This window comes from Desarmillaria tabescens, assembly GCF_030435595.1.
Source record: "Desarmillaria tabescens strain CCBAS 213 chromosome Unknown EV420scaffold_80, whole genome shotgun sequence".
Taxonomy (NCBI): Eukaryota; Fungi; Basidiomycota; class Agaricomycetes; order Agaricales; family Physalacriaceae; genus Desarmillaria; species Desarmillaria tabescens.
Genome location: NW_026848379.1, coordinates 1 through 13,140, shown reverse-complemented (window position 1 = coordinate 13,140; position 13,140 = coordinate 1). Strand labels below are relative to the sequence as shown.

Below are 13,140 nucleotides of genomic sequence, written 5' to 3'. Positions count from 1 at the left end.
TACATGTACTGACCGTATTCATAGGATACATATGTGAGTGCAATACATACTGCTTTTGTATACCAGAGTCCAATTCTAGTCATTTAATCTATCTGCCCGACCCGGGACGTGGCCTGGGCCTATAAAATCAGAAATTGTCGTGACGCTTCTGATCGCTTTTACCCAAGAGGAACCTGCCCTCATTCCGACCGATGCTCAAATATCTGCAGCTCCAGTTATGTCTCTGACGAGAGTACCTGCACAGTGCACGCCAATCCGAGATGATATGTGCCTCGATATTACGCTCATATCTTTCTTCACGGATTTTACCGCAGGCTAAGTCTCTTTGTATACGATTATTATTCCAGGGCTTGCAATGGAATAACAATACTTATCAACGACTCGTTGTGGTCACTCCACTCACATTCGTCAGACCTCACCGTACCAGAGGACGAATGTGTCAGCTAGTGTGTTTAGGATACCGTATGTTAAGATCTTTTCTCATACGTTGACGCTAATCTTGATTGCGCACGTCTCCAGAGCACTCTTATAACGGTACTGCACAGGGGTTGTTCCTCGCCCTCAGCTTAATTCTCCTGAGGGCTGTCATGCTTAGGATGATAAACGCTTAGAGTTACCCAATCTCGCATACCGAGAAAAGATTATGGTGGGATGGAGTCAACGTAGCAATATCGTTACAGGAACAGAATCAAGTCATACTGCATACAATCGTACAATTCAAATATCCTAACAATCATTCAGTTGGGCCGGACCGGAGGAACATCTCTTTACGCTCGACAGTTATCAGGGACGTTCTCGTCATCGACATAATTATCAGCGTACACTCCCAGACCACGGCTTGCGAACACATTCCACAGAATGCACGAGTTGTCCCCGTTGTAGCGGTTCATGTCAGCCTGGATCCATGCATCACGAGCACATATAACTGAAGGACCAGTCAGATGGCTGTAGATAAACCGAGGATATGAACTCACAGGTGGGATTGCACGGCTGCAGGGCGAGCGCATCAATGAAGAGGTGAAGATAGACAATATTTCCTTCCAATCCTGAAGCGTCCTCCATAGCAGTCGAAGACCATCCGTGTACCTCCACGAGGGCTGCGTAAACATTATGCAGCATATTAGCCCACACCTCGCCAATATCTGAAGACCAGTGAGAAAGTGACACATTGAGACGGTGACAAAACCGTGTACCGTGAGTCGAAGAGAGCTCCCTAATAGAAGAATATCTGAGCGGATTAACGCTAGGATCCGTAGAATATGGGTAATCGCGGGCACCAGAAGGATTGTTTATCGCCCAGGCGAAGAGAACATAATCAGTGATATTGCCACTTGTCTGTTCAGTCCATCTGTAAATGGGTGAGTATTCCAAGTAAGCGAAGAAAGTATAAGAACTCTTACTCGGCCATCGCATCGGACCATCCTGACAAATACATCAGTTATTGAAACTTACGCAAAAGGTTGTAAGTGGTCCTAACCTTCCCCCAATCCACTGGATTCGGTGGTCTGCAAGCACGTAGCTGTTCCACCTCCGGTCAAGCGATTGCTGAGACCATGTGTATACTCATGAACAATGAGATCATTCTGCATCGCTCCATCACGATACGGGATTGTATAATCGAAGATGAACATTTGACAAAGACCTGGCTGCCCGCTAATTCTAGTGTAAGCATCATGCCTGCGAGTTGAGCAAACAGCGTACTCTGGAGTCACATAGAAATAGGCATTATTCATACCGAACGTATCTTGAACAGATATAAACAGAGGATCCCCTTCCGCTCCACCACGACCAAAGTTACTGATTTGGTAATTGTAGGCGGATTCAGTCCAGCCGTATTTGTAGGTGAAGTCGTGTATCTTGTTGATGACATAGAAGGCGTTAGTGCGAGCCGCATCAATGTTACTACCCTCCGCAGGGCCTACAGTGACATCATAAGGGTAGTCAAAGGTTTCCGGTGATGACTCAATGGTAGTGTTGGTCGAAGATCCCTTATAGGAGATAACATTGTTTCCTCTGTATACAACTTCAGAGATTGGGAAAAAAGTCAAAGAAATCGGAGACTTACAAAGTCTGTCCACTCAGTACCCAGCCCGCAGGAGAAGATAAAAAGTCCTCTGGATTGACCAGAGTTTCCTGCCCTTCCGCCACAGAGGCGCTGGTTATAGGAACAACCGTATACTATGTCTGGATTAGATGACAACCATAACTGAGAGTAGGGATATCATTACTGTCGCATCAGCAGACATATCTGTGACTGCTAAGATTTCTCCAGAATGAGCATCGACGAACACCTGGTAGGCGATGTTCGCCTCGGGATTCATCACTTGAACTACATGAGTGAGCGCAACAGACCCATCTGATTGCGCCAAATATTCAAGTGAGCTAATCCCATTATATGGGGCAGCGAACGCATCCTCGACCTTTGGAACAATAGATTCAAGAGCTACAGATGGTGAAGACGATGCAATATTGTCTATGGGTGGGTTCAGATCGAGAGGAAAGGCCCAGTGATATGACTTGCTTACATGTATCTACAAAAGACGATCCAAAAGCGACAGCATTCCCGTTCTTGAAAGCGACATTTGCGACAGCGTTGGCGAATGTAACACCATCCTAACGAGAAGCGATATCAGCGTGCGGAACGAAGTGGAGAATTTTGAGAAAGAGATATATACATGGTATTGAGTTACATAGGCATAACTCATGCCGTTCTCAGCAGAGCGTCCAGAGCGGTAGGCGATAGCAGAGGAGTCGATCCCTAGCTCGGATGCAATAAAGGAAATAGTCGACATATTCAGGTCCTCATTGCTGAAAGACGGGGCCTCTTTTCCCTCTCCATACGTCTGCGGGAAAGATATGACATCGTAGCAGTAACATATAAACATGAGAACTGTACCGCATACGATGACTTGGGATGGTATGTTTCGATCTGGACATCACGCCCGATTGTCGTAAACCGGCGGGTGGAGTGCTTTGTATACATGGGCGAAGGAGCCCCGAATGCGTCTCTTGCCATAAACATAGCGAGGAGCACAGAGAATAATCCCGTAAAAAAAGCGTGCATCTTCAATGAATCTTTGGATGGAAAGACGAGCAAAATCGTTGCGGGGTAGATGCAGCACTCCGGAGCTACTTATATTCGAATGGCTTGTCTAGATGCTTGCTTCCTGGTCAGTTCCGACTTGTGACACCAGTCGATGTATAGTTTGAACAAAGCGAAGATATATTCAAATCAGTATACTATCCAATACTGACAAAAGGAGAACAATCTAATGGAATTCATAGTAGGATGCCACGCCAGCAGAAAGGCCACACGCGACTCACAAGTAGCATTCACGCTGTCGAGGAAGACAATCGTTGAATTAGGATGATCCTCTGACACGATGATAATACGTCACATAAGTCTTAGTGGTATAGTATTCATCCACCGGCACATGAAGTGAACTTGGATTGACATCAGCTGGTGCGAACATATCAAGAGAGTTGAGGTGAGATAATACATGGAGATAAGGCGACGAATGAATTACCATAAAGCCAAGCTTCTAAGTCACATACCCGTGTTGAACATCTTGCCGACGAGAACATAATTCGGAGTTCTATGAGGATGAGCAATGGAAGCGCAGATTCTTGTGGAGTACTCGAACGAGGAACGATAGTAGAAGATCTAATCAATCTATTCCAGTCCAATGTGATAATCAGTAAACGGAAAGCGCACTTCATTAATTCATTCACTCTATGGTATCGTCATTTGATTCTCGCTTCTAAGTTCGTGTATGACAATCATATTCTCTGTGTTCCCAAGGCAAAATAGCCAGGGAAAATGTTCTGTGTGCTCGAATTGAATTTCTTGCCTGGTTTTCTGTCGTTTGAAGGAACCCATATGGTGCCCGGTACGTTAAATAAATAACGTTCTTGGTCACTGATAGGCACGGAAAGGCATCGTTCTCGGAGGAACGGGGCATATCTTCTATATTGCTTTGTGCTTTACGCGTATTTTGCCTAGTGGTGAACACAACACCGGAAAATCTCAGGGACGATCAGAAATCAACCTTCGAGTCCAATAATAGATACGTCAAGCCACCCTAATAAATTCGAGGCCGACGAGGACTCAGGGGAGAAGAACATGCCAAGAACTTTGAATGAGAAGCGCTGAGAGAGGGTAGGACGCAGATGCAGTAGTTTCCAGAGGAGAGCGTATGTAGGCATATCCTTTGTTCACATGCATCGTCTTCCATCAGTACCTGGGACTGGAGAGAAACACTCACCTGATATCGCTGCAGGAATCTAGTGAATGGGCAACTGGTTAAAAGGTGACAACCCGACTCATATTTTGTCTGTACAGGTCATTGGATGATCTAGAAAAAAGAGCTCCCCACAGTATCCTTAGGCTAAGGGTTGTGAAAGTTCCGCCGGTTTCATTACTACTAATTTTTGAGAATTTCAACTGCAAAATTGTTGAGAAAGGCACGTTTGTAGGTTAACTTGGAGGGGTCATGGTAAGGACCTCTTGACGTAACGCACCAGCTATGGATGTGCACTTCGAAATTAAGAAGTGAAGCTGTCGTGACCCTGTCGAAGGCCTTCGCAACGTCAGTACGCAGTAAACGATAACACATGACCGATGGTTTCCCAAAAAACTCTTGCCTGAACAGAGATATCAACTGAGAGCTCTGGGTTCTCCGAGTCCTTCTTTAATCCCATGACTTCGTCATGTGCGCTTCATCATGTAGCCTGCGCAAGAAATGTTTTCCAATTCCCAAATGTATATATCACGACTTCGAGTGCCTTCCCTACTCGTCTTGGTCACGAGTAATTCAAGATGATTCGTTATAGGAGTAATATTTAGCCCCTTAAGAATCTATTTCGCATCCAAATAAAACTATTTGTGTCTGAAACTCTCGTTTGAGGTTGGAGACCCGTAAGTCAAGCCCACAAAATTCACTGATCAACCTTGTGATGCAAAATTCGTCCTGAATTACCCTCTCGAAAGGTCACCACTCTTGTTACCTGATCCAGACTGCTATTTACGACACGAAGACCCTGCTATCATTCGTGGGGACATCGCCTACCACCAGGAACAATGCCATCCATGCAGATTCGTATCTCAAAATACCCAGGCTCCCTACAATAGCCTAGCATCAAAATAATTTCTCCTTCAGAATGTGATGTAGCGTACTGAAGTGAGTTCCGATTTCATGACATTGCCATGGTCAGTACAATGAATTATGTGGAACAACGTTTGACATTTCGTGTGCCTGATGTTGGATCTTGCATCAAGTCAATCCATATCCTGCATGAGCAACCTCATAGCGTATAAATGAGGACTTATCTAGCATCACAATTTTCCAGGCTCTGAAATATATATCCCAATTATGTGACTTGAACATTTTAACTCGGAAAATGATGAAAAAATAATTGATCAAACTGAAGAAATACTATGGCTTTTTGCTCTGTGAACTGTCTGCAAGCCCAAGAATCAGCAGAGCTAAAACCTTCTCGCTGAATACGATACCTGCAGAGCAAAACTTGGTGAGTTCAAGATCCATCAATTTGACGGTAATCTATGGGTGTAATAGCGTGCAAAAATTCATGTAGGTGCAAGTCGCGTTTTTCGGGTCGCAAGTTGGTTATTAGCTCCCAAGTTCACTTGTTCCTTACGCAAGTTTGCTATTGGCTATAGATTCAGAATAAGTAAGGCCTAGGCTGTGATATACAAATCTCCATATAGCTGTCCGGATACCTGACATTGGTTATGAACCATACAAACACTAACATTCTGGGAAGGAATATGGTACCTATGTTGTTCAGTGGGCTGTGTCATGAGTCCATGAACTCTTGGAATGTCATTCTCAGTGTGCTCCACTGAACTCAATCTATTGCTATCTTGAAGTATTCCGAACATTCAAATCTAGTATTAGGGCGTCAGTGGACTGTCTAGACTGAGCGGCTTTGAATCCAGAGATCAAACTCCCAAGGGAAATGTATCTGAATTCATGACTGAGTAAGCGATGGAGAAGTAGGTAAAGATGAATAGGCGCTGGAGGAATTCGGGCCATTATGGAAATGACAAAATGACCGGTGTTAAGCACCGAAATAATGTGGGCCTGTTCAGGGACCACCCCGTCCCGCTCCGGGCCCACCCCCAGATCTTATTCTAATTTCCATGGTAGTAACTGGTGTCAATTCTTTATCTCTGTTGAAATCTCTGAACTTGTGGGGAGGACACAAACTTGCGCGCTTACAAGTGACTTGCGATCAAATAACGGCAACTTGTGCCTGTCCGAATTTTTGCACGCTATTACGCCCATACGGAAATGATAGTCAAGGATCTCTGTCTAGCTTCGCTACATCCCGGGCGCTACCACGTTAAGGGCGGGATCACGAAGCTTTGTCTTCATGCGCAAGCCGACATTTTAGCTATTGCCCCAGGCCCCGGCACGTCGAGGAGCGGATCACAGCCCTTTTTCTTCTTCCGCATGCAACTATTACAGAGGCTTGTCTGCCTATGTTACAGCCTTTTCTTCTTACGATATACAGATACCAACAACGGCACCTTCAGATCTGGTTGATATTGCAGCAGGTACACCCTTATGTGCTTTTCATTACTCTTGCACTAAACTATTTCTCTAGGAATTTATTTGGTGAAATCACTCTTCTGCCGTCAGTTGTTAAGCGTTTCGTTCGACTCTTCCAAGAATGACCTGTCTTACCAGGCAGTATGGACCGTTGCGCCTACGCCTCTTCGGTCACACCAATGCAGCTAGGGCTCCTTTGGATGCGCTAGAGCGATATAATGGGATGAAAAGAACAAGGTCAAAGAACAGGGCCAAGAAGAGTGAGCAGAAGACAGCTGGGTGACGACTGAGAACCACTCAGGAGACAACAAGTATGTTCTTCCATCTCTGCAACTATATTTCGTGCTTATTGTCAATGGATCAAAGTTTGGCGCGCAGGTTAACTTCAGCCTTGTGTTCACTGTATCGGCATATTCCCCTAGCAAGGGTGGATGCGGGTGGCAACATCATGAATGACGTCACTGCCCGGACTAAAGTATTCGCGAGGCCGGAAGAGGACAGGAGTGGCGTCGATGATCAAAGCACGGTTTCTCCCTTTCTTGCTATATAACGACTCAAATATTCATGTTCTCGTGTCTACTAGGTAGACTGGCGCGAATGCCGTATTTTATTGGACAACGGCAGAAGCTGGAGTAGTTCGAAACAGTTCTCTTTCCGCCGGTCCGCCGCATTGCAACCTTTACGACATCATCTCATCCTTCGATTATGAGAGTACCCCATGAGGAAGCCGTCTCTTTCACTGCGTAAACGATGGATAGATGTTAGGGTGTCGAGTCTTTATCATGAGCGAACCTGGATTGCGCTCGGACTGTTCACGAATTCTTTGATGTTGTTGTGGGCTCTTTGTGTGAGCGATGACACGTCTTTATCACATGTATATCTACTGACCTTATTCTTAGGATACATATGTTCGTGCGAGGTATACTCCTCTTGTAAACTGCAGTTCAGTTCTAGTTGTCTAATCTGTCCGACCGTCATTTTCAAAGGAATATCTCCGACGCCAGCTGCGCCTATGAACTCAAAATATGTCGCGACGCTTCCGATCGCTGTTACCCAAGAGGAACTTGCCCTCATTCCAACCGATGTTCAAATATCGGTAGGTCCAGTTATGTCTCTGACTAAACTATCTGCATGCCAATCCGAGATGATGTAGGCTTCAATATCACGGTCTATATCTTTCTTTACAGCTTTCACTGCAGGCTACGTCCTATTGATATAATGACTGACTATCGTTCTAGGGTCTGTCATGCAATAAAATTATTTGGTGACGGTTTGGACTACCACAATAGTCACACTCATCAATCCTCGCCTTGCAGAAAGCTGGATGTATCGCGCACAGCAGTTGGGATACAGTACGTTGATATCTTTTCTAACCTTGTCGATACTTATCTCGGTTGCGCAGGCTACGGAACATTCTTATCTTGGTAAGGCACCGACTTTGCTCACAAGACACCCCTCTAGGCCTTGATTGGAGACTGCTTATATCCGACATTCCTCATACAATTACTGGCATAAAACTTGTGACATGGCTTGTCCAATAATATAACACTCCTGTGAGCGAGAAAAACCGAACACCTACTAACAAGGGCAGGAGGCATTGATCTAGCTTGATTCTCATGAAGGCACGGATTTTCTCTTCAGCATCTCCCTCATACTCCTTGCTACATTCTCATTCCATCCGTATGTCAATGCATTCGCAAATCCTATAAATTGTGTCGATGCCTGCGTGATTTGTAAAACCCTCGATGAATGACCAGACGCCTCGACTAGGCGATTGCATAATCCTGGTATCCATAAGACGACGTACGCGATCGGATATGCATTCAGTAAGAGGATCTTTGAGATGTGCTTGTATCGATCTTCAGGTGGACTAGTTATCAGAGTAGAAGGCCGAGAGATGGTGGTGGTGGCTGCCGAGGGTATCGGCAACTGGACACTGATGTCCACAATGGAATTGCGGCATTCGTGATGTTGAGTCCTTATCATATGAGCCTGCATTCTTACTGCATCTATTGACAGGGGAGCTGTACGGGCGTCTTGGGAGAGATTCGTTTGTGGCAAGAGCGCGGTGCGGGGAGAAGTTACAGTCATGCTTGTGATTCGCCTCCTCAGGTGAATGTAAAGATAAGCATAGAGACCTGTTCAATGCAACACTTGGATTGGCCAATAGACATAGGGATTTTGACGCACCTATTTCAATAAATGTAAAGAGGAAACGCCAAGCGTGAGTTAACACGTAGCGTAGATACGTAGGTTCCGAAGTAAGCCAACTAATAACTATGAGAATTTAGTGGTGATTGCAAAGATCTATACGCACCACCAGTTTCCTGAAACATTTGTATAGTATCCCTTTCCAAGTGCGACAAAGCCTAGAAGAAGATAGCGTCGGGACACAGCGTTTCATGAAGCAGGAACAGCTTACTCGTTATTAAAGGCATCACCCACGCGCATGCGCATACAATAGCTACAAACCACTTTATGTCCTTCTTTGAATCGCCTAGCCAGGACTCATAGGAAGCAGTGACGATGACAACTGTGACTATCGCTATGGCCCAAATGGACGTATCGGTCGCCTACAGCAATGCAGCGTTTATAAGATGTAAATATTGACACTTTATCCTTAAGCTTACCTGAACGGAGAGCCGACCGATGAATCCATTCGCAATACAAGCTCTAGATCTTGTGAGGGGTCCTGTGGCGAGGATTACGGCGCCTGATATCCCATTGTTCATCCCATTAATGAAATCTGGAATGTTTCATCTGAGAATATACGCGTTCAGAAATGTATCGGACCTTACCTGCGATTGCGAGATTCAGGATTAACAGGTGCCGATAATGCCTCTTCACCGGGAGGAAGGCATAGCAAAGGATAATAAATCCTGACCCGATCGCTGACAGCACACTTCCGACAAAATTCGTGAGAGCCAGCACGAGCTCGAATTTATCTAGAGTCATGGTGAGATATATGGATTGACTAGGCCCTGGACATTAAATAACTCATCGGGACACAGCAATAAGTCCCAGGTACTGATCATGGGTATAAGGTATGCATGGGATGACTATCCACTACGTCCACAGACTCTATTTATTACGATAAGGAAAAGTACCTATCATTCACTAGACGACTTCTAGGAGATGAAAGTGCGGATGAGCATGAGGTGCTGTATGAGCAATATGCGTTAGCGCTCAGCTTTATCATCCCATGACTGATTCCAACGCCTTCAGAGAAACGTTCAAGCTGTGAGTTAAGTATGGAAATCAGGTAGCTCCGGAAGGACGACACGGCATTACGATTGAACCTTCATTCAGAAAGTGCTATATATATGCATAAGGCACCAGTAGCAATCAAGACGTCAAGAATTATTCATTATCAACATATCAGTTGAGATGAATTTTTACCGTAATATTGCCTAAACCCAATCATGCCAAACAGCAGATATCTATGGAAGCGCACCTGTCCCCATTCTTGAACAATACTGGTTAAAATCACCCTCGTTCTTCGAATATCAGGCCTCTGGTCTACAGTAGGAGCCGATGGAACGGAGATGGCTCGTTTCTGCCTCGTGAAGGATGACGTTACCAAACGACATAGAGAGAGGTGAGTCGTCGCAAGCTCTAATGTTGATCCGGTTGGAAACGAGTTAAAAATAGAGCGAGTTCATCGTGGTTCGGCCGAACGAGCAGACGATGCCGGAACGGCAACAGCAGCGGGCAACACCGCCTTCTATTTTGGGTTCACCTTTAACCTTGACCACCAGCGTCTTCGCGCCGTGCCCTTCCATGACTCTCTGGACGTTTAATTCCGGGAAACCCGCATATTTTACTCACAGCCTCTTACCGGTACCTCTCTACTTATTCTGATGGTTGTTGTTGATGTAAGTTTCCTATCATTGCGGAACGGTATCTTCCAATCGCACGGCATTCAAAAGGACGTCCATCGAAATCGAAAGTCGTTTTCTGTTCTATAAGACGACCTGACAGGACCGTTCCCTTCTCTGAACTAATGTGCAATATTGGATCATACACACATCGCATACAATCGGTAGGGAGTCATGCAACGTTCGTTCTCAATGCCCAAGGAAGTCTATTGGTTTTCGCTGGTCCATCACAAAGACCGACTACATCTCTGTCAATCTCCTTTTGCACAAAGGAACAACCATCCTACCTCAGCTACCATTGCATCTCGGAAATAGCTATTAGGCCATTGTAGTCAGAAAATGTAGGTGACGTTACTGAAAGAGGGGCCCTCTACATCATGAACCCAGCTTCGTCGTTGCAGTTCACGGCATCCCTTCTTTCTTTCTTTCTTTTCTCTTATCACAATTTAGATACATTGTTTTCTCCCCTGCGTGTTTCCAAGCTCCGCGGATAGCCACAATTTAATTTTGACCCGCATTCTCTACTTGCACGAACGTGTTCACCTCAATGAACTCACAAATCTTCGCTGTCAATGTTGGACTGAACATCGAGCCGGATGTGAAGTGAATGATTCAATTATTATTCACAGGTCACCTTTTCAAACGTTATCGATTCCACGAAGAAGTTGTGATAAGAAGTAAGTAATCACATAGGGCCTCACCTCTTCGTACCATATATTAATGTGATCTCTAGACTGCAACGGGTCATCGATTGAAGTCTCATGACAAACCACGAGGGAATTCTGCGTCGTCTTTTAAACCAACGCATGCTTCCTCCCTCCTCCTCCCCAATTCCCATCCCACTATGCAAAAAGGAACCGCCATCGTCACTTTTCCCACTCAAGGCGGGTACTCCGAAGCTATTGCTCTCCGCCTTGCACAAGATGGATTCGATATCGCCCTCTGTGGATCAGAAACTCGCAGAAGCCTCGTTAGACGACCTTCAGCGACAAGTCTCTGCCAAGGGCGTACAGTGCCGGATGTATACGATAGACTTTACTGGTGAGGAAAGATGTCAAGGGAGTAGTCGAGTCCGTTGCAAACGACTTTTTACGCCTTGACGTTGTATGCTTCTTTTGTGCTTTTATTGTAATATCGGGTACTGATCTAAAAGTAGATGGTCGCAAATTTGTTGCACTTCTCGTCTGTCTCACCATTCGTCTACAGGAGACGCCTTCCTTTAAGTTCCCCATGCCGTGCTCACCTGCCATGCTAGCGTCCATCGAAGAGTGGGACAAATCATTCGAGTTGAATACTCGGAGCGTGTTTCTCTTTTACAAATATGCTGCGATCCAGATGATCAGACAAGGACACGGAGGGAGTATTATCGGTTCTTCCGCAACGTCAGGGCTCCAGGGTGAAAATTTTCATATTTAACCTCTCCCCCTTTTCGAGCAAGCGCTCATTGGAATATAGCCTGGGTGCCAAATCTCACCTCTTTCTGCGCTAACGCGTTTGCTATCCGCGGGCTTACTCAAAGTACTGGTGAGACTATTACATATTCGGGGTCGACATTGGAAATGATGGTTTTGTGCAACTCAGCACTCGAACTCGGACCTCACACCATCACTGTGAACTCGTTTGCTCCAGGTAGACAGGCTATCCTTCTGCTCTAGAATATCACTCAAACAGATAATTGTCAATCTTGAAGGATCCATCAAGAACGAGCAGCATAGGTATCTTCTCCGATACCATTTCTGCTTATGTGCTAATGATAAACGTCCACAGATCGTGTCACGGTAGAGAAGATACACCAAAACTCTGAATTGGACGTTCCCAACCTTGTACGTTCTCCCTCCCTTTTTTTGTATTGACTATCTACCTTACCTTGGTCTCTGTAGGTTAACAGTCGAACACCTTTAGCGCAGAAGAGCGGCACACCTGAGGACGTCGCGGATGTCGTCTCGTTCCTCGCATCCAAAGAAGCGAGGTTCATCACTGGTGAGAATGTTTGTTTCCTTTGTTATGGTTGATAGAGACGAGACGTTACAGGACAAACGGTAGGAAATGTAGTGTGTTTGTGTTTATTGGAGACAGAACTAACGAGGTATGCGTAGATCTCTGTGAACGGGGGTCTACACATGACCTGAGCGTGGATATGTGTGTTGCGTTACGTTTTCGGCGAAGTAGACCACTATCACGCTAGCCCATCTATGTTCTGGATGTTTGCTCTGAATATGTCAACGAAAGGCTGAGTCTAATTGGATGCAAACCCATGAAACATATGTCGACAACACAAACTCGCCAAGAATTTCCCGCACAGAATGAGTAAGCGGCAAGGAAAGTGCATTCTACAGGCGGTGATTGAGAATGGGTTGATAATGCTCAGCCGGATTTTGCTAGGGTGCCCGAATACTAAGTATACTGTAGTTCTCAAGAATATTTTGCTTAGGCATCTCGAGGAATAAGCATTCTGGAGACAAACCCCAAAGCGACGGACAGTTAGCATTATTGAGCACATGGAAAAGTGGCCCTCACTAGGACGAGCGTGAATGCTGATTGACTTGTTTTTTGAAAGACCGCTCTCGTGCTGTATGCTGATCAACCTAAATAATTATGAAGCTTTCCATTAATCATACGCATAAATTAGGTTTGGGTCTCTTCGTTCGGAGCCGAAGTGCCTGAAGATTTATCATTCTACTCCACAT

General features: G+C 45.3%; 4 protein-coding genes across 4 annotated transcripts; 2 read left to right on the top strand and 2 right to left on the bottom strand.

The window, feature by feature from the left end:
* Nucleotides 1-519: 519 nt before the first annotated feature.
* On the bottom strand, nucleotides 520-3,092 carry EV420DRAFT_1165488 (Fungalysin metallopeptidase-domain-containing protein). Its single transcript, XM_060466164.1, has 11 exons — nucleotides 2,897-3,092; nucleotides 2,676-2,843; nucleotides 2,526-2,613; nucleotides 2,229-2,473; nucleotides 2,066-2,178; nucleotides 1,702-2,013; nucleotides 1,478-1,653; nucleotides 1,401-1,422; nucleotides 1,194-1,348; nucleotides 975-1,142; nucleotides 520-925 (listed from the first exon to the last, which is right to left on the bottom strand). The coding sequence occupies exons 1-11, from the start codon at nucleotides 3,062-3,064 to the stop codon at nucleotides 768-770; spliced, it is 1,773 nt and encodes a 590-aa protein (XP_060323431.1). The 5' UTR covers nucleotides 3,065-3,092; the 3' UTR covers nucleotides 520-767.
* Nucleotides 3,093-7,120: 4,028 nt separating this feature from the next.
* EV420DRAFT_1165478 (uncharacterized protein) lies at nucleotides 7,121-8,153 on the top strand. Its single transcript, XM_060466163.1, has 5 exons — nucleotides 7,121-7,422; nucleotides 7,475-7,494; nucleotides 7,562-7,671; nucleotides 7,729-7,927; nucleotides 7,978-8,153. Exons 1-5 carry the CDS (start codon nucleotides 7,294-7,296, stop codon nucleotides 8,114-8,116), a joined length of 597 nt encoding a protein of 198 aa, XP_060323430.1. The 5' UTR covers nucleotides 7,121-7,293; the 3' UTR covers nucleotides 8,117-8,153.
* A 36-nt stretch (nucleotides 8,154-8,189) lies between these two features.
* Nucleotides 8,190-9,786, bottom strand: EV420DRAFT_1315984 (G protein-coupled glucose receptor regulating Gpa2-domain-containing protein; the record flags this gene model as incomplete). Its single annotated transcript, XM_060468671.1, has 6 exons — nucleotides 9,374-9,786; nucleotides 9,206-9,321; nucleotides 8,998-9,148; nucleotides 8,893-8,944; nucleotides 8,766-8,845; nucleotides 8,190-8,713 (listed from the first exon to the last, which is right to left on the bottom strand). Exons 1-6 carry the CDS (start codon nucleotides 9,528-9,530, stop codon nucleotides 8,190-8,192), a joined length of 1,080 nt encoding a protein of 359 aa, XP_060323429.1. The 5' UTR covers nucleotides 9,531-9,786.
* A 1,897-nt stretch (nucleotides 9,787-11,683) lies between these two features.
* On the top strand, nucleotides 11,684-12,108 carry EV420DRAFT_1279333 (uncharacterized protein; the record flags this gene model as incomplete). Its single annotated transcript, XM_060468137.1, has 3 exons — nucleotides 11,684-11,849; nucleotides 11,909-11,977; nucleotides 12,035-12,108. 3 exons carry the CDS (start codon nucleotides 11,684-11,686, stop codon nucleotides 12,106-12,108), a joined length of 309 nt encoding a protein of 102 aa, XP_060323428.1.
* Nucleotides 12,109-13,140: the final 1,032 nt, after the last annotated feature.